General features: G+C 36.0%; 1 protein-coding gene across 13 annotated transcripts in view; it reads right to left on the reverse strand.

Annotated features, from left to right (window-relative positions):
- Window positions 1-22,159, reverse strand: part of arhgap36 (Rho GTPase activating protein 36) — a 99,097-nt gene that overhangs the window by 23,739 nt on the left and 53,199 nt on the right. For all 13 annotated transcript variants that reach the window (XM_009303441.5, XM_068222327.2, XM_073906689.1 and 10 more), the window contains 2 exons: window positions 9,148-9,428; window positions 1,291-1,489 (listed from right to left, as the gene is read on the reverse strand). In XM_009303441.5, the coding sequence (XP_009301716.1) occupies window positions 1,291-1,489; window positions 9,148-9,428 (480 nt within the window). The remainder of the gene's footprint in view (window positions 1-1,290; window positions 1,490-9,147; window positions 9,429-22,159) is intronic.

A 22,159-nucleotide genomic window follows, 5' to 3' on the forward strand; every position in this document is an offset into this window, starting at 1 on the left:
AAAAGTTATTTAGCTTCACACAAAGCTGATGTAGATTGTGTTGTTGTTAGGAATGGGTTAACTTGTAAGTGTTGTTCAGCCACTGAAATCTCTTAGCAAAAGACTGATGTGACTATTTTCAGTTTCATAAGGTCCTTTTACAGCATCAATAATGTAGAGTTTTATTTAGTTCAACAACAGAACATCAGTAAACAACGCTTTTCCACCTAGCCTGCTTTACTGAGGTGAAGTTGGTTTTATATTCACATTGGGTCATTTTTGAACAATGACAGCCCGTGAGGCGCTCCCTATGTTGTTTAACATGCTACTCTAAATATTTGGTTTGAAATAGCATGCACAGCACGTGAGAGAGGGTTGTGAAATTATTATTAAATGTTTACTGATTGAAACTTTGATTATTCCATAGTGATCTAAGGGGAAAAATAATTGTATGATGTTTGTGTTCTTAAAAAGGTAAAAATGTACAATATTAAATTTCAAGAGTTCACACTTAGACATTGCTTGAAGCTATGAGCAAGTTTGGTATGCTGTTACGGGAGAAAACCCTGAGCTTGGAGATATTTGAGCCCAGGGCTCCCGTCTGGTCAATAAGCATGTAAGGGTGTCCGAGATCAGGTAGGTCTTGAGAGCTCCCCCTGGTAAAGCGAGGAAAAAGAGAAGATGGGGTGGAAGGGGGGATTCTTCCAAAACGAAGAGCAGGTAGTAGGGTGAAATTGGGCTGTGTCCGAAACCACCTACTTCTCAGTAGGTACTGCATTTGAATTTAAACCTACTACTCGGCCGTTAGAAAAGTTTGTTCTATACAGTATGAACGTGAAAAGTATGAATGGAATTCAGACGTACTACATCTGCCATTTTGTCATGGTCACGTGACCTACCTGCATAAATTGCGTCGCTTTAGTCCCATTCATAAATTCGCTCGGGGGGCATCATGGGATAGCGCAGCGTGCATGGGATGCGCACTCCAGAATCTCGCCGGAAGTAGTAAGTCTTCCGGCTCGCATACTGATTTTAGCATACTATATAGTATGGAAGTATGCCGTTTCGGACACAGTCTTGGTCTCTATAATGTAAGCTTGAATCAATCTGATTAGATCATTGCTGATTACGGATGAGAGGCCAGCCGTGCTCAATCATTTCACATACTCATCTCAAAATGTGTTTGTAAAACTTGACATACAGTGTGTAAGAATAGACATAACTAACTGAATAATGTAAGCTATGAATTAAGCTTCCTGTGCCAAATCAAATCCAGTGGTGTGTTGTACTGTAATGCTGTTTGCTGCTCACCGTAGGTCTGTATGTGGTTACAGCAACGCTCCACCACGCGGGGAACCTGCCTGTAGATTGGGTTGAGACTGAGTTTGGCCTGTGTGCGACCCGCCGCCTTCTTCATCTCCAGCTCATTGGGGTGAGAGAGCTGCAGAGCTTCTAGTAATCTGGACTGACTCTCCACCATATCAGAGATGGAGTCCACCGACATCCCTCCCTGAGAAAGAGAGAGAAATAAAACATTTATAATGGTCAAAATGAAAGGTCAACATAGATTTGAGTAAAAGCCTCTTCCATTTACAAATAATTATGTAAGTCTGTCACACTGGTGTGTGAAGAAAAATCAGTAAATCAAGAAGAAATGTAAGCAGATTTTCATAAAAGTTTTTTCGAAAGTCATCACAGAGATGAGTGAATATCCCTGTTATCTGTTCTTTTTCCTTTCTCTCTCCATGTTTGGGCGGACAGAATGGAGAGTTTGATTTGGCAGAGGCACGGACTAAAAATCGCACTCCCTCCTGCTGATATGGAGCCACCCATAGAGAGATGATGTCTCAGTCATGCTGAGAGAGGAATGGAAAGCACCCGCACGCCATCAAAACAACAACCTGAGCCATGCTGACTGATGCCACTGCCAACTGAGCCAGTTGAGCGAACATCTTTATAAAACATAAGTTCATTGTATACTTAAAGGGCACCTATTTTTACTTTTTTACGAGATGTAAGATAAGCCTTTGCTGTCTCCAGACAGCGCAAAATACCATCAGACTATTTATTATAGCTTCCAGAATTTGCCCATTTAGCTGAGTATACTGTAGCTGTTTTTGTAGCCTGTGGCTTTAAATGAAAATGAGCTGCATCTCATCATGCATTACGTTAGATAAACAGCAGTCAGTGACAGAGACCGACACGGATGAGGCTGAAATACAGCTCATTAGTCAAAAATACTAAGCAAGTTTATTTGATGTATTTGCAGTGGAGTTTGTTCAAGCCTTTTTGAAATGATGAGTCTCACACAAATGCCGTTTGCAGTACACACACACATAGGCATATTAGCGTTTACTGACACCATGCGGCTGTGGTCATTGTAGCGGTTGAGAATACATATCAATTTTACTGTCTTAATTACAAACATGCTCTGTTTTAAACTTATAAAACTTATAAAAAAAACCACAGAGAGTTAGAACAAATATTTTAAATCCAGTTTATTTGCAAAAAATGTTAAGTGGTCATGTGTGTACATGTTATTATAGAAACATGGTGCCTGTCAATCAATTTGGTGAGTGGGGAAATTCGCACTCCTATGTAACATTGCAGTGGGCCTCAAAATCACTGGGATTTGGGTCCTATTTTAATGTCAGGAAATTTTTAAAAAAGAGACTTGTTGTGTTTATATCACCCCAATATGACTGTGGACACACTATACCTTCATACAGTTCTGTCCAAACAGCTTACAAAAGATGATTTTCATCAAAAGTGCCCTTAAGTAAAGTTTATGCTAAAACCAGTGTGCTTGTATTATAGTTGTAATTGTATTATTTCAATACTATTTAAAGTAGTAAACATTGGGTTAACTTAAAATGACCTTACAGATATACTGATAGCCCCAAGTATTTGAAATATTTGAATTACTATGTACACTAGCAAAAAAAAATCTGGTCCAGCTTCATTTCATTTACTCCTCAAACCTGACTTGTTACCATGTAAACTTGAACATGTACGCGTGTAGGCAGTATTAAAAACTATACGAATAATGTGGTTGAACTTTTTCAGAATTTGATTTTTTTTTTGTGTTTTTTTTTTTTCTTACAATGTAGGCAAATACGTTTTCATCCTGGTTCAGTTCAATGTGTGGGAGTTCTGTTTTTCATTTATCTATTATTTTTGGTGTGTATTTATTTGTTTGCCAACTTAGACATAATTTTTAATGAACACAGCAGGTTTGTTGATGTTTTAGCTAAAAATTTGCCAAGCTTCAAATAATCAGGATGCATAAAATATAAATTAATTGATTATTTATTGTATTACAATTGTATTTAAATCAAATGTATTTTTTGATTTAATGACAACTCTTTAAAAATTATTATAAGATACCATTTTAACAACAAACATTTTGAAAAACATCAGTATATTTTAAAATATCCTAAAATACCAAGAAACAAGTGACTCATGATTTATGTGTTATGTATGCATGTGTGTGTGAAATGTGTTTTTATATCCCAGCATGGACTTAAACCTTGGGACTTGTGTCACCGTGGGAATCAAAATTGAGGTTACATATAAATCACACTGAATGAAGTATTTAGAAAAGGTTAAAATACTGATTGTTTCCTATAAGTGTTGGGTTTATGGGTAAACGGGAACAATTTCTGGTTTGTGTAGAAACATCATTACGTTTATAAGAGTCCGCTGCATGACATAGGAACAAGTCTGTGTCTGTGTGCATGTGTGTTTTCTTGACAGTACAGATGAGAAAATCTATTTTTTGCATTTTTTTATGAGATGCTCACATTAGCTGAGAAGCCTCTGCCAGGATTTTATCTGTGAGATGTACCATATCAGCACTTGCCCATGGGGAATTTGAATGAAACGATGGCAGGTTAGTGATAGCAAACAGTTTTTACTGGCTCTGAATTATGTGTGCTAAAAGATAGTGTCCTCTCATCATATTGCCCATGTATGAGACGTCAGCAATAATATCTTAAGGTAACAGCAGATATAACTGCGTTATCATGTATAGCTGTCAGCTCTAGAGATGAGCCTTCATTGATGTTATGTGTAAGGAGTTGCAGATGTTTTTAGGGTTAGAAGTTCAACATGATCTCTGTACTCTTAATTAAATAATCACAATCACAATAAAGTGATAGTTCACGCAAATTTAATTTATTTACTCACCCTCAAGTGGTTTTTGGAATGAGTTTTCTTCTTTTAAACACAAAAGAAGATATTTTGAAGAAAGCTGAAAACCTGCAACGATTGCCTTTCATAGTAAAAGAGCAAACACTATGGAAGTCAGTGTCTCAGCGTTCTTCAAAATATTTTCTTCTGTGTCAAAAACTGAAAGAAACTCAAACAGGTTTGAAAAAGTAAAGGATGAGTAACTGATGATAGAAATTTCAACGACAGAAACTACCCAAATCGTATTTATAGATCGTATTTAGCTATATGTATGGTTTTGATTCAGTTGTTGGTATCATTTAAAGATGACTCTTTATGCCCCTTTTCATAAGATGTAGAATGAATTTTTGGTTTCCCCAGAATCTTTCTGTGATGTCTCAGATCAAAAACTCCACAGATCATTTATTATAGCTTGTCAAATTTGCCCTTATTTGAGGATAAAAAAAAATGTGTGTGTTGCTTTAAATGCAAATAAGCTGCTGCTTTCCGGAACAGGGCAGAGCTGGAGCCTTTACACAACATTCTGACAGAAACAATAAAACAATCAAATCCTGCACAGCCAGAATGTCAGAAAAGATTAATAGTGGATAACATGTTCGTCCATCGTGGATTAGTCAGTTAGCTGGATTTTATTATTGATGGTTTGACACAATCCAGGATAGTTTTATTCTTCAAAACTCATCCAGCAGTTGTTGTCATAGCAGCAGGTCTGTAAGCTCAAATCTGCTAGAGATCAGGCTCATTTCATACAAACAGGATTAGGTTGCCATTACAGGCAAAACGTTTTACTTAAAGTACTGCTGACATTTTTTGCTGTATTAAATTTGGTAAAATAACAATATTGTAAACTTTTTTAATCAGAATTTTTAAACAGTTTTTAAGTAATTTAAAACTGTTATATAATCTACACTCTGAAATATAAGGTGCAAAAAATGTCATGGCATAGTATCTTTTCAAGGCATCCAAAGAGAAGAGTTTTGTAAAATGTACATTTTCAAGAGTTCACACTTAGCTGATGATTTATAAAAGCTTGTTTGGCATGCTGTCCCGGGAGAGAGAGCCCCGAGCTCAAGGGATCCTCGAGCCCGGGGCTTTCTCCCGTTGGCAGAGCGAGAGGGGAGCCTGAGCTCGGTGGATCTCAGAACCTCCCCGGCTGCGATAGCTAAGGGAACAAAAGGGGTTAGACAAAGCTTGATTGTTATGTATGTTGAATGTCTTTGGATGGTGGGAGGAAACCGGAGAACCCGGGAAAAACCCACGCGGACACGGGGAGAACAAACAAACTCCTCACAGAAACACCCACCAGCCCTATGGGACCAGGGCCGGCAGTGTTCTTGCTGTGGGGCTCACAGTGCTAACCACTGGGAGATGAAATGAACTAAAAACTGTGGCTATTTAGTAGATTAGGACTCATATGATTGGAAGACAGTGATAAGCAAATATGGGACCAGCCTTGATAAATCATAAGCACGTGATCCTCTCGAAATTAGTTTATGAATAAACTTCACTTAAGCACTAATACACTCACCAGCCACTTTATTAGGTACACCTTACTAGTACTGGGTTGGACCCACTTATGCCTTCAGAACTGCCTTAATCCTTCATGGCATAGATTTAACAAGGTACTGGAAATATTCCTCAGAGATTTTGCTCCATATTAACATGATAGCGTCATGCAGTTGCTGCAGATTTGTCAGCTGCACATCCATGATGTGAATCTCTTGTTCCACCACATCCCAAAGCTGCTCTATTGGATTGAGTTCTGGTGATTGTGGAGGCCATTTGAACTCATTGTCATGTCCATCCGCCTCAATGTTGGATACTTATCTGCAGACCTCGGTTATCGAGTGGTTATTAGAGTTACTGTTGCCTTTCTATCAGCTGGAACCAGTCTAGCCATTCTCCTCTGACCTCTGGCATCAACAAGGCATTTCCGCCCACAGAACTGCCGCTCACTGGATATTTTCTCTTTTTTTAGTATTTGAAATACTACCAACAACCATGCCGCGTTCAAGGTCACTTAAATCCCCTTTCTTCCTCATTCTAATGCTCGCTTTGAACTGCAGCAGATCGCCTTGACCATGTCTACATGCCTAAATTCAGTGAGTTGCCGCCATGTGCTTGGCTGATTAGAAATTTCCATTAACAAGCAGTTGGACAGGTGTACCTAATAAAGTGACCGGTGAGTGTATATACTACTAAATGATCAATATGGACCTTTTAAATACATATATATGATATAATATAGAATTTACAGGAGTCATGCACATGCAGCATTTACAGCTGGTAAGTGGGTAATTTGATGCATTGCAAGAGATATAGTTGCTTTTCAAATAGCATTTTATTCTTTTTAAAAACAGTTTAAATAGCCAGTTATGGCTTACACAATGACATCAAGAAACTTAAATATGGTCACTAAGAGTAAAACTAAATAAATGGCTAAAAATGTACTCTAGACACATGAAAGTGTGAAGCTTGTACAAGTAGTACAAATTTGGAAAGTTCTTGCGAAATATTTAACAAACTATTTCATTTACTACAAGTGTTGTCGTTTGCTCACATGGCTGATAACTGAATACTAATTAGAGGCCGCTGTTGTCTTGCTGTCAGCCAGTCTTGCAGCATTCCTGATCATGATAGCGAGGATGATAGAGCTGTCCTATACAACAATCACAAGTTCACGGAGTGATCTCAGATCAGTTCATTTATCCATATATGGTAATGTGATTCACAAACTTAACTGAAAAACCAAATTAACCAGAGATCAGTTATCCAGATTAAAAGATATATTGGCTAAATCATCTTAGATTAGTTTAAGCGAGGTGCAAAGTACAGACACTTGGTCTACATTAGAGATAATGGTCACTTAAGCCACATTAGCACATCTTGTCAACAAGAACATTTAGAAAGAACATTTGGATATTTGAAGTGACATACTTGTTCTGGATGTGAAGTAAAGCACAAAGTGTTGGTACTGACTTGTGATTGTAAACATGCAGATTAACAAGGTAGTCATTTTGATCATTGTATAATTTTGTAATGGAATAACTTTACTGAAACAAACCTGTGTAACCTTGGTATCCTGACTTTCCTTTTTTCAAAGCTTTAAGCACTCTTTGAATGGCCATAATGCTTATTGCTAATGATTTATTAGCTATCCTATGATGTGTTTTATTTTAAAGATAAATGAACAGAATATTATCTATCTATTGAAGTGGATTTTTTACTCTTCAAATATGAAGTTAACCTATTTAACCAAACTGTATGTGTATAAACTTTTTGTATGCCATTAGAATATACCATTATAAACCATTAAAATAACCAAGGAGTTATGTAGAGTTAGAGAGAGGAGATGGCTTGAATAAACAACAAAGATGTCACAAGGAATGCATGAAAAAAGGGGAAACACCTATTGAAACAGTCCAATATGTATGGACAAGACATAAATTGTAGAAGGTTCCATTTTGGGGGTTGAAACAATCTCTGATCCTGTGTGACAAATATGAACCAATGAAAAAGAAAAACAGCTGCAAAAGAGGATATAAGCAGGCTGGGGCATCAGAGAGGCAGATTTTTTAGGCAGAGATGCTGCTAGGGGTCTCCTGAATAATCTCCTTTGTTCTTGACAATAAAGAACTGGAATCAAAACCATCAGACTTGGCTTGTCTTTGAAGAAAGAAAAGACCTCAACACTATCAATCCATCCATCCATTCATCCATCCATCCATCCTTCCATCCATCCATCCATCCATCCATCCATCCATCCATCTATCTGAGTGGAGATCTGTGGTTGTCTGTGAACTATGACATTCATGACAGTTATAATTTTGTGTCGTGATTTCCATCGTTATATCTTAAAATAACAGACCCATTTATGCATGGAGTTTGATTGCGATGGAGACCACCCCTGATTGTTTTCAAGAAATCCAGAGCGTTATAAAGACCAGTATTATATTACATATACACTGTAAAAATATACAAAAATTTGCAGTTTTCTGTATTCTGTAATTCATTTTTTAATTTATTATTTCCCCCCGTTTATTTAGGCTTTTGAATCGCATTCTGGGAATCTTTCTTCCAACAACTTTTAATCTTGAAAAGTTGGAAAATGATATATTGTCTGGGGGGCGTCTAGATGGCATAGTGGGTAACACGATCGCCTCACAGCAAGAAGGTCGCTGGTTCAAGCCCCGGCTGGGCCAGTTGGCATTTCTGTGTGGAGTTTGCATGTTCTCACCATGTTGGCATGGGTTTCCTCCGGGTGCTCAGTTGCTATTGTCTGGGTAGGTGTTTTATATTACGCTACAAAAAACATATTTATCCATTATGTTCAAAACCTATTTCTCTATAAATGATTTATTTTACGTTATATTATTTTAGACTACTAAAATATTGATAGAAGTTGCTTTGTTAAACTATAACAATAAAAATTAGACAGAGCAGACATCAACATCCTATAATGCAATTTACAACTGTAAAGTAGCAGAAAACACAAAATATGGAAACTATTAATTAACAGATATTTTTTACAGGGTATATTATTTATAGTTATTATATATACAGATGAAGTCAGAATTATTAGCCCCCTTTGATTTTTTTTCTTCTTTTTTTAAATATTTCCCAAATAATGTTTAATGGAGCAAGGACATTTTCACAGTATGTCTGATAATATTTTTTCTTCTGGAAAAAGTCTTATTTGTTTTATTTCGGCTAAAATAAAAGCAGTTTTAAATTTTCTAAACACCATTTTAGGGACAAAATATTAGCCCCTTCAAGCTATATTTTTTTTCTCGATAATCTACAAAACAAACCATCGTTATACAATAACTTGCCTAATTACCCTAACCTGCCTAGTTTACCTAATTAATTCTGTTAAACAGAAATTGGGAAAAAAACATGTTTTTAGGATCCAATTAAACAGACAAAGTTTTATTTTTTATAATATGTCCACTTTACAAATAACACTGTTTGCCTCACCCGTCGGTGTGTGCGTGAGGTGTTGTCCATGAACGCAGATGAAGGAGGTTTGCTGTGGAGCTCCAGCACCGGTGATGAAGCAGCACCAGGTGATAATACTGTTTTCCCCAGCGGACGATTTCCATTCTGCTGCCATTTCTCTGCCCGGAAGTGAAGAACACTGGCCTCCAGGTCCAGACAGTCCCGTCGGCTCTCTTTCAGGGCATCCTGCCGCTGCTTGTATGCCAGATCATTTGCGATTACCTGGGAGAGAGGGATGCTGAATGCTTTGGGTGCAGACTCTGTGGAAGAATATAAATAGAGGGACTTAACAGTTGGACTACAGATCATTTATATCAATACATATTTTGACATTTAGATTATTTTCATGAACTATCCAGTTTACTAGTTTATTTTGGCTACACTTTATTTTGATGGTCTATTTGAGTATTAGTAGACTGTTTGCTTAATATCTGTTGATATGCTCCTTCAACAGACATTTAACTGACTATAAGAAACCTTGCAAGAGCATGTCAACTTACACTAACCTCAACCTAACAGTCTACTTATAATCTAGTGAGAATTAGTTGGCATGTAGATGCAGTGTTACTGAACTTAAATTCAACAAACGGACCATCAAAATGAAGTGTATTTATGTATTTATTTATTTCTAGATCCATTAACACATGTATTAACCAAATTAAGATGTCAAACGTTTTGAAGCGATGCAGCTACTACAGTTCAGGAAGGGAGTGGATGGTAAACGTGTCAAACTCTGTTGTGTTTTGGTGAACAATGACTCTGCAAAGTGTCATTACAATAACCTCAAACTCATCATCAGCCCACAAGCAGGCTATTTTCATCTTCAGAGTCTGTGGTGTCACTTAAGCACACTTTATTGAGCTTCTACAACATTAGTTTTGCACCTGCTTACATTGTAAGTCGTTTTTATTAAAAGAGAAGGCACATTTAGCCATTTCCCAATAGGAAATATGTTGCAATTTCTTTTATCTTGTATGTGTTGCAATATACTTTAATTTAATTCAAGAGAGTGCAGGAAAAGCATTGTCATTTAGTTACTGCTTTGCAATTCTGGGTTATTTTGCTTCAGTTTTTAGACTTTAAGAAAATAACTACATTTTATAAGATATATATAGAAGATCACAAAGGAAAATAATAAGCATTTAAGTGTTCAATTTATTACACATTCATTCATTTTCTTGGCTTAGTCAGTAAATCCAGAGTCCCCACATTGGAATGAACCACCAACTTATCCAGCACGTTTTTACACAGCAGATGCCCTTCCAGCATACCCATCTCTGGGAAATCAATTTATTACACATTTTACACAACTTATTTTGTGCCTGTGAATTTCAAGATTAATACAAATCTTCTTAAAGGCAAACTTCTTTTTTTGGATACACCAATATTTCAGCTGCCGATACATATCAGCCAATATTAGATTATTTTTTTAGATATCAGCACATCAGAAGGAACATGAAAAAGGCAGATTCCAATTTTTAATTCATTACATGGAGTCAATGAGTTGCACATCTTTTGATCCTACTTAAAGCGAATCGCTCGAGTTAAAAAATCTGAACTTAATCCGACATTCGCGCCACATTAACCAATCAGGAGCTTACTCTTGTGGGGGCATGATTGTGACGTAGCACCTGTTGTTGGTGTCTCTGGGGAAATCCTCCAGCCGACACTGACAACAGTTCATCACACTGGGCTTGACTCAGTCAGAAGCACCTTTCAAGCCTCCATCATCCAGGTTAAGATACTAGAGAAGTTTATGAGCTCACAGAGCTGGATGCACCTCTGAAAGGATCTAGTGTACTCAGACACAGCCCTTAACGTATCAACGCTGTTTTTCAGCCTTTATAAAGAACATAAACACTGTTATTTTCAAAATAAAATCCATGTTAGCCATTTAGCAACAAAGCTATAGTCACAAGACAGACAGAAGCCCTGCCCATCACACGAATCCGCATCTATTCTGAAGTGAATTTGACGTGCAAATGAAGAGTATTTGACGCGCAAATGAAGCAGGTTTGACGCACGAATGAAGCGAGTAAACTTAAATGTTGACGCGGCTGTTTACGTGCGAATATCATGATTTATCTGCGCTTTTCGCATCTGGTGTGAACACAGCATAAGATAATTTTACAAAGCTAAATATAATCTAAAAAAATTACACCTGCACCTAATGCTGAGTTCAGACTGCATATCTTTCAAAGTAGTTGCATCACAGATGTTCTCACACTGCATGTCTATCAGTGGTAGCGATCCATTACTACTGTGTTTACACTGTAGAATGGATTGGTGACAGGGATTTCACACTGCATGACTTGACAATAGGAAGAATCACACAACTTTGTCTTGGTCCACAAACTACATCTCACAACCAAACACATGCAAGAAGTGACATGGCAACAACGCAAGGTCTACCACACTAGTGGATGCTGCTCTCCTTTTGGCTGTAGGCAATCGCTGATGTTATTTTCAATCAGAATCAGAATTTCACACGACATGATTTTGACTCATCAGCGATTCTCTCAGAACGCGTGTTTGATAGTTCATACTGTGTAATTGTTACTCATGCAAACATGCACTGATTTGCCTGTGACAGTTGTTCAGGCAATTTCTCAAAGACTGTTGGTGAGTCAAAATTAAGGCTAAAATCAAGCGTTCTGAACTTGACATGTACAAAAGATGTCAGTAGAGCAGCTGGTAAGCTCAAACACCGGCACAAAAACATTGGACTTTAAATTGATTTTTTTTTAATTTATCTCAACTCGAATGATAAATAGATCCAGTCCTTGTTCAGTAAAATTAATTTAATGCACAAAAACTAGCTAGAACTGTCTCGTGCTGTATGCAACTGACCAATGTCAGTATCTGTTGAACATTTTTTTTTTAAATTGGTATTGTTTTCTCCAGCACTGAGCCAGAAATCCCCCCTCAGTGGCACTTAGAGCAAACATTCTGGTTTTATTGTTATTAATTTTTTGAAGATGATCTCTGTCGAATCTTTAAAGGCCTATGAGGGGTTTACAGGAACTGCAACACACCCAACTGTTTTGGCAAACAAAGTCACAAGCTCTCAAAGGAAAATCTTTTCATAAGTTTCCATTTTACTATCGCTCTTCCCCAAAGGAAGACATTCAGTAGTGATGGTTTAACAAGGACGTCACAAAGATACAGTTATGTAAGTTGACATCTGGAAGAAATTTACAACTTTGTGGTTTGTGGTTTGAAATAATCTCAAAGAGAACTTGAAGACCTGACAAAGAATATATCTCTTGTATTTCATGAGTGACAGACTACTGACAAGGCTGCCTAAACAAGCCTGTTTTCTTATGCATTTATTTGTCCCTCATCCTGCACCATTCCAGAAATATTAAGTTCAGTAGAACTGACACCAGACACCAGAACTGACAACAAAACTTATTTTTTAAGTTTATTTTAACTTATTTTTTATTACTGTTGAAATAAATCTGTATGTGGCTTTATGTAGCAGATTTCTGTTTTGGAAATCTCTTACTTTTTCCAGCCTGTTATGTTTAATTTGATTATACACGTTAACATATTTAAACATTTGTCAATCAAATTTCACTGAGAAAAGTTAGTTAATTGGTTTAGTACTTAAAATGACACTGTATATCTGTATATATTTTTAATTATTATTATTATTTTTTTGCCTTGAGGCTTCAGCATTTTTAAGTGAAATCAAAGAATAAGCATTTGGAAGAATTGGTCTAAATAAGTATTGAACATTTCATGTTTTTTTTTCTAGAAATAATATTTCTAAAGGAGCTGTTGATATGGAATGACACAGATTTTGGTAAAAACCCAAACAATACAAACATAAAATAAATAAATAAATAAAAAAATTAAATAAAAATGAGTTATTTGCAGTGTTGGAAAGAGTACTGAAAAAATCTAAAGTACCATTACTTGCCTAGAAATGTAGTGCAAGTAGAGTAAAAGTATCTGTTGTAAATATTACTCAAAGTATGAGTAAAAAGTAGCCCGTTCTAGAGAACTTAAGAGTGAGTAGTGAGTTACAAGCTGTAGAAAGATTTGTTTTGTGCATGTGTGTGTAAACGTAACTTTCTGTAGTGCATCGAATAATTGCCCAGCAGGCACACGTTTTAAGATGTTCATATTAGGTTAGATTCAGGTTTTGATGTCAGGTGAAATTCTAAAGCCAACCTGATTTTCATTTCCAAACAAAATGCAATGTCCACATGACGTTAGGGTACAACGTCAATCTGATGTCATGTTGACGTCTTGTGTCTGCTGGGTGTTTAAGGCCATTTCGGTCAACATACTGTAAACATTTGTCATCTTCTTATTAGTGACCAACAGTCTAAACTAGGGGTGTCAACACCCGTTTCTGGAGGGCCGGTGTCCTTCTTAGTTCCAACCTGCTTTAACACACCTGCCAGGAAGTTTTTAGTATATCTAGTAAGAGCTTGATTAGCAGGTTCAGGTGTGTTTGATTAGGGTTGGAGCTAAATTAGGGTTGGAGCTAAACTTTCCCGGACACTGGCCCTCCAGGACCAAGTTTGGACACCCCTGGTCTAAACAGTCTTTGTGAGTGTCTAATCAATGGTGACTTGGAGCAGGTGAGTGTGTGTGTTGCATGACTGGGATCTTTAGTCCATTAACCGGCAGATTTGTAGTTTGTGTGAATGTTTTCAGCGATCTATGGTGTTTAGATCACTGGTGATTGTGACAGTTGATTGTGACAATTAATTTACACTGATGAAGGGTAGAGGGTTACTAAATAGCTACTGAGAGATTTCAGCTGCTGTGTGGGCTTTCACTGCCTTTCTACACTTCCCTTTCTTCATGTGTTCAATACTTTTTCCTTGCATCATTTCATTTTTATAGCACATGACTTCATTTGTGAACTAATTAGATTTGTTTTCTTTGCATATATGGATTTCTTCAGTTGTTATCCACATCTGGTGAAAAAGTCAAGTCAACAGCACTTTTAGAAATATGTTTTCTAAGACAAATGGTGATGTGTACAACACTAGTTTCACCCATTGTATAGGGTTAAAAATAAAATACAAAATAATCAAGTAAGATTTTTGCTTTTCTTGAACATTCATTTTTATTATTCATATACGATTGAAGTCGGAATTATTAATCATCTGATTTTTGCTCCTTCTTTTTAAAATATTGCCCAAATTATGTTGTCAGAGCAAGGAATTTTTTACAGTATTTCCAATGATATTTTGTTCTCTGGAGAAAGTCCTATTTGTTTTATTTTGGCGAGAATAAAAGCAATTTTTTATAATTTTAAAAAATATATTTCAATTATTTTTGATAGTCTACAGAATAATTTATTGTTATACAATGATTTGTCTAATTACCCTAGCTCACCTAATTAACCTAGTTAAGCCTTTAAATGTCACTTTAAACTGAATACCAGTCTCTAGAAAAATATCTAGCCAAATATTATTAACTGCCATCATGGCAAAGATTAAATAAATCAGTTATTAGAAATGAGTTATTAAAAGTAATATGTGTAGAAATGTGTTGAAAACAATTCTGTTAAACAGAAATTGTGGCAAAATAAACAGGACGGCTGATAATTCTGACTTCAACTGTATAGCACCCTTGTATATGGAATAACTAACTTTATTTAAAAAAAAGGTATGTTAAATTAAAAAAAAGATGGCAGAAAAAATTAAATTAAAAAATGATGGCAGACATTCAAAGCTTAACTTTAATATGACTTAATTCGGTACAGTCTTATATAAACTGTCAGAATGACCGCTATGGCCATTCTAGTAGTTACAAAAATCTGGTAGTTCCAGTGTTAAAAATGTAGGTATATAACTACTACAGTATATACCTACTATAATCTATATACCTACAGTATAACAGAAATATTACATTTCCTTTCAATAAATGAACCGAACCACAAAACTACTGAACTTTACAACAAGATCGTCCCTTTTGTGCATCTGTTGTTAAGCCTCTTAGACGGTCAACATTTTCTGAACTAATTAAAACACAGACGTATTAGCACCTTAAAAAGATCTGCTGGATCTCACATGTGTCGCCTCACAGAAAGCTTTATTTAACATATTCTACTAAAGCAGCTTAACTGTAATTGAACTTCACCCATCCCACTCATTTATATAGATGGGGAGGTATGAAGACGTGATGCATAAGTAAAGCACACACTTTAAAATAGCATCTTTAACGCTCTGCGCTGAGGTTACGACTGATCTGTTTTGACTGGCTAAGTAACACAAAAGCAAAACACTCCCGTCTTCCCTCCCCCTTCTCAATCCCTTTTCTCCTATCCCTGCCTCGAGGCTTAAAGGTCTGCTGGAGGGTCGGGTTAGTCTGGTCCTCTGATAAGCTGGATGGATATGGGGATTGAGTGGTCTCTAAATATATTCCTCCCTCTTGCCTATAAACATCCACGCCTCTAGTGCTTCATTCAGCCGTCCTGTCCCACAGAATTAACCTGGAGCTGACGCACGTGCTGGAAATCAAGAAGCAGACTGCGGCTACAGGTGGCAGGAGTTTGGCAGAACGTCAAGAACATGGAGAAACAAATCCAACTGACTCGGGAATCAGGCTGCTCTGAGATCAGTTTGAACTACATTAAATACAGATTCGTTAATCAACACTAGCTCACAAGATAGTGTTTTAAAGGATTTGTTTGCCCACTTTTAAGGTAGTTGACAACTCAATTGGTCAGAATGCTGTTGAAGAACAGACGCTCATGTGGTTGAGTGTGTTGACATGCCACAAACAGCTCAGGCCAATTGGAAATACATGCTTCAGCCTACATTTTTGTCAGAAGTCTTGTTGCCTATGCAAGTTTTAGGAACAACAAATATTAACTTGACTTCTAGTTGATCTTTTGGTATCAGAGCTTCTGGTATCAGCTTATTTTACCAAAATAAAATATGATCGTGCCTTGATTTTTAATTAAAGGTCTGACTTGGCTTGGATAAAAGTCTCGTCACTAAACAGAAATAATGTCCAGTATAGAATATAAAGTCATGGTGCAGTGGAAAAAGAATGAATATTGTGTATGACTCCTATGAGCTTGGAGGACTGCATCTGTACATCTCTGCAATGACTCAAATAACTTATTAATAAAGTCATCTGGAATGGCAAAGAAAGCGTTCTTGCAGGACTCCCAGAGTTCATCAAGACTCTTTGAATTCATCTTCAGTGCCTCCTCCTTCATCTTACCTCAGACATGCTCAATAATGTTCAAGTCTGGCGACTGTGCTGACCAATCCTGGAGCTTTCAGGAACTTTGATGTGGAGGCTGAAGTTTGAGAAGGAGCGCTATCCTGCTGAAGAATTTGCCCTCTCCTGTGGTTTGTAATGTTATGGACAGCACAAATGTCTTGACACCTCAAGCTGTTGATGTTGACATTCACTCTGCAGATCTCTCACACACCCCCATACTGACTGTAACTACGAATCAGGATTTCTCCTTCACCAAACTTGACTGATATATGTGAGAATCTTGGGCCTATGTGGGTTCCAGTAGGTCTTCTGCAGTATTTGTGATGACTGGGATGCATTTCAACAGACGATTCAATGGGAAAATCTAGCATTTGCCCCTTTACTCAACTAGAAGTCAAGTTATTATTTGTTGCTCTTACAACTGGGATCTACGACAAGACTTTTGTCAGGAAGTGTAGTATTTTCAAAAGCAAATCTGATAGAAAAGTGTGAACACATAGTTTTCCCTTGATTTTACATTGCTTTCATCTACTTTGTGGAATAGCTCTGCATTGTAAAACATTGTACAATGTGAACTTCTGACCACGCCAAACACATGGAAAGCAATATTTGTTAACAAAGTAGTAAACATCATAGAATCCCTAGGTAGATTTGTGGTATTTATTTGGTGTTGTGCAAAGAGCTGCACAAAAAAATCCTTTATTTTTCAATAATGTGCCTCTAAGTATCATTAGTGTGAAAAGGAAAAAAGAGTTGTTTGTGTCACACAGCATCATAGCTTTCGTTTTAATCTAGAAATTGCAGTCAAATATGTGTTAAAATGGTAGCACATATTTCCACTGAGCCTGTGTTGTGCACAAAAAAACTGTTCACTGCGTACTGAATGAACATTTATTAATTTTGGGATAGAAATAAGGTGTTCATAATCACAAAAAATTAAAGAAAATACATAAATCATGATACAATTCTTAGCTGCTGACAATATACTTATTGTACACATGCTCATAAGTCCTGTAAATTGGGTTTGTTCATCTGAACACAGATGATGCATTTAAATGTCTCAAATATCTCACAAGAGACACATTTGAAAATTATGTGAATACCAGATAGAAAAAGTTGACCTTTCAACTGTGGTAAGATCACCAAGATCACCATTGACCATTGATCCAAGATCATGGAAAACACTGCCTAAAACTTGGTGTAAAAACAATTGCAAAGATGTACATTACCTCTAGAAGGGGGAGTCTTTTTATTATTTATTTTTTTTATAATTGATAATTTAGCAAGATTCCATTAAATAGTGTCAAAACTGTCAAAAGTGACATTTAGATTCAGATTAAATTCTGGTTATAGTCATAAACAAATCTAAATAATTTTTCATAAAAAATATATAAGAGAACGACGCATTTCAACACATTTCTAAACATAATAGATTAATAAGTCATTTCTTATAACTGATTTATTTTATCTTTGCTATGATGACAGTAAACAAAATTAGGTTAAATAGGCAGGTTAGGGTAATTAGGCAAGTTCTTGTATAATGATGGTAAGTTCTGTGTAGACTATCGAAAAAAGTTTTTGCTTAAAAGGGCTAATAATTTTGACTTTAAAATAGTGTTTTAAAAAAATTATAACTGTTTTTATTCTAGCCTTAATGAAACAAATAAGACGTTCTCCAGAGGAAAAATTATTATCTGGCATACTGTGAAAATTTCCTTGCTCTATTAAACATCATTTGGGAAATATTTAAAAAAGAAAAGAAAAAATCAAAGGGGGGCTAATAATTCTGACTTCAACTGTATGTGTTTATAACCTATATATATATATATATATATATATATATATATATATATATATATATATATATATATATATATATATATATATATATATATATATATATATATATATATATTTTTTTTTTTTTTTTTTTTTTTTTACAAATAAAGCTTTAAAGCATCCTATTAACTCAAGAAAATAAATGGCAGTGGGTAGCGCTGTCGCCTTACAGCAGGAAGGTTGCTGGTTCTAGTCCTGGCTGGAAAAGTTGGCATTTCTGTGTGGAGTTTGCATGTTCTCCCCATGTTGGCTCACAGTCCAAAGACATGCGGTATGGGTGAATTGGGTGAGCTAAATTGGCCGTAGTGTATGTGTGTGAATGAGAGTGTATGGGTGTTTCTCAGTGATGGGTTGCAGCTAAAAGGGCATCTGCTGCATAAAACATATACTAGATAAGTTGGTGGTTCATTCCACTGTGGCCACCCCAGATTAATAAAGGGACTAAGCCAAAAAGAAAATGAATGTTGGAATGTTTTTCCAATAAATTACCAGGCTCTTGTCCCCCATAATAAAGTGAGCTGCACCTCAAGCTGCAGATGTGTGAGACAGTTTTGAAAGAGAACTCATTCACTATCCTTTAGCATAGTATCTGGTTTATCAGGGGTCACCACAGCGGAATGAACCACCAATTACTCAAATACCCACTCACTCTCATTTGACTTATAGCACATTTCTTTGGAATGTAGGGGAAGCCGGAGCACACGGAGAAAACCCACACTAACGCTCTGTGTTCCCTGTGTTGGTTAATCCAGTTATGTGAGACCAAATGTCCTGAGATAAAATCCCTTTCTTGATTCATTTTCATCAATTGGTGAAGTTTGTTCCTTGCCACTGGTTTGCTTGATTTGGGACTTGGGATTTGCTTTTCAGTGTTTGGACTTTCAGCAGTGAAAATTAAACCACACTGAACTAAACTAAACTGAGCCTCAACTCTGAAAACTGAACTGACAGAGTTTCAGTTTATCATCTTCTATGTTAAGCTGCTTTGACACAATCTACAATGTAAAATCGCTTCAGAAAGATTATTTAAATTTTATTAAATATAAGATATGAATTGTTTAATGTATTTCCATTGTTGTTTATGCACATATGTTATTATGGCAATAATAATAATAATAATAATAATAATAATAATAATAATAATAATAATAATAATAATAATAATAATAATAATAATAACTCTATGCATAACTCATACTCATAAGCAAATAATGAGTTTTTTCTGTCCAAAGAAAAGTTTTTTCTTTGTATAAAAAAGGTGGATGAAAACAAGTAAAAACTGTTGAAAATATGAAAACTGTACTGATGTAACAAGAAATGTTTATTAAGCAACAAATCCTTATATGGTAATTCCTGCAGTCTGAACTCAAGGCTGGAGTAATGATGATGAAAGCTTTGTCTTCACAGGAATATAAAATATTTTACATAGATTTTTCCGGAACCATTATATTCACGCAATACTATACCATAAACCTAAATCTTAGCTTCCTCAAACTTTTTAAAGGGGTGGTCCAGAGTGCATTTTTAAGACTTGGTTTTGTTTATAAGATGCAAAGCAATGTGTGCCCATGCTTCACTTTAAAAAATCCTGTTCTTTTTCAAATATTTTACTTTGATTATATACAGCCACTCTGCTAACATGAAAACCAATGTCATATTTCCTAGTTTCTCTGAAAAGCCTGCCCTCAGGAGGCTCTGATTGGTCAGTTAACATAATATCCTTTTGCACTGTGTAAACACTGTCAGTCAGTTTAGCTGTTAGCCATATCAGTTTGAACCTGAATCAGACAGAAAAGAAGAGCACACAGCTAAACCTCAAGTCTGTTCTCTAAACTAAAAATCTGACAAGGGTCTTTCATATATATTTGGGTTATAAGCAGTGTAAGTATTATGAAATGTTCACATTTGTTTTACGAGTTATTTGAGATGTAGAACGCAGGAAAAGTGGCCACATAGAGAGACACTGCAGCGCTGCTGAAGATTGTGGCTGTTTACAGCAGTTAGACTGATAAATATGAATTTGTAGCTAAATTGTTTACAGCGCCAAACAGCATTTCCCATTGTTTACATCCTTGTTTATGTCCTCGCTACAACATGCCATTAATGTTAGAAACGAAGTATGTAATAGATCAATTTTAACAAATAAAAACACAGGTTGTGGCTCACAATCCACAGCTTCTACAATTATGGTTGGAGCTGCCTCTTCTTTACGGAGTTTTTTAGCCGTTTTTTAGCTCTCCCACTGAACTGGGAGAGATTCTAAAAGCAGTCCTTTGTCAAATGCTAGAGCTGTATATTTAATATAATTCTCTGGAACGTAATTACATTAAACTTTAAACACTTCTCTCTTTGTGTCGTGTCCTTTGGAAGCCCAAATACAGACACAGAAGAAGCTCTGTGGAAATAGCAGCGTTTGGGCGCTGGGTATTTGCGCATGGTGAATGCATGTAACCTGAAGCGTTTGTGATCTCACTACACTAGCCTGGATGTACTTTTTTTGTAGTCCCCTAACTTCGTTCCCTGTAGGTTTTGCTGAGCTAACTCTGTAAAATCCAATGTCTCCATTTGCTTTAAACGTTGAGCGTCTTACATTCAATGATGTTGTTTATGTTAACACAGCTACATTACACATCAACTAAAGTTTAAAATATGATATCGTAGTGGACCACCCCATTAAAAGGTCAGCACATCTAAAATTTAATTTGCATTAAAACATTTGAATATGGGTTTTCTTTTTTTCACTGAATCAGCAGATTTTTGCAACACATTTCCAAGCATAATAGTTGTAAAAACTAACTTCTAACTGATTTCTTCTATATTTGCCACGATGACAGCATATAATATTTGACGATATATTTTTCAAGATTCTTGTATTCAGCTTAAAGTGACATTTAAAGGCTTAAATAGGTTATTTAGGTTAACTAGGCAATACAGGGTAGGCAAGTCATTGTATAAAAATGGTTTGCTCTGTAGCCAATAAAAACAAATATTGCTTAAGGGGGCTAATAATTTTGACCTTAAAATTGTTCTTAAAAAAAGAAAATAGTTTTTATTCTAGCCTAAATAAAGCAAATAAGACTTTCTTCAGAAGAAAAAATATTGTAAAAAATACTGTGAAAATTTGCTCGATTAAATATCCTTTGATTCTTGATATTTGTAAAAGAATAAATATTGTACAGGAGGGCTAATAGTTTTGCCCCCAACTGTGAGTCAAAATCCAGGATTCTAGCCTTTAAAAATCAATGTTGAATAAACAGAAAGCTAAGATTGGAAGGAATGCACAGATTGTTGGGAGTAAAGCTACATTAGATGTGAAGAGTCCTGCGTCTTAAAGTCTTAAAGCTGTGTGTCTTAAAGGACTATAAGAGATTTGCAAGAACTGTGTCTTGGCAATCAGAGTCAAAGGATTCAGAGAAGGAAAAGCCTTTTATAAGTCTCTATTCTACCATCAGGGTTCACCAAAGAAAGATGTTTAGTAGTGCAGTAGTAATGGTTTAACGAGGACATCAGAAAGACAGATAGAGTTACGTAAGCTGACATCTGGATGAAATGTGAAATGCAGTTCCACTGTCATTAGTTTGTGGTTTAAATTAATCTAAAAAACAGACCTGTGCTGTGTTTTTCAAAAAGCATTGTAATCGAAGATGATTGTACAGAGCATTGGCGGCAGTGAATCTCAGATCTTATTAACCTCATGATGCTTTTGAGAAACTCTCTGACTGAGTGCATTGTATGTGCTGGTGGTTGTTTGTGAAAAGAAGACGAGAAGACCAAAGGGTTCAGGAATGCTGCCTGACAAACACAGGACACTTAAAGACAGTAAAAATCGCCATTCTCAGCCCATGGTACTGCTCTAATGTGACATTTAAAAGTTAGATATTCAACAAGAAAAATGGAGGGTGGGACAGATTTTATCTCTCACGAAAAGTGACCATTATATAACAGAATG

The sequence above is a fragment of the Danio rerio genome, chromosome 7, assembly GCF_049306965.1.
Source record: "Danio rerio strain Tuebingen ecotype United States chromosome 7, GRCz12tu, whole genome shotgun sequence".
Lineage (NCBI taxonomy): Eukaryota > Metazoa > Chordata > Actinopteri > Cypriniformes > Danionidae > Danio > Danio rerio.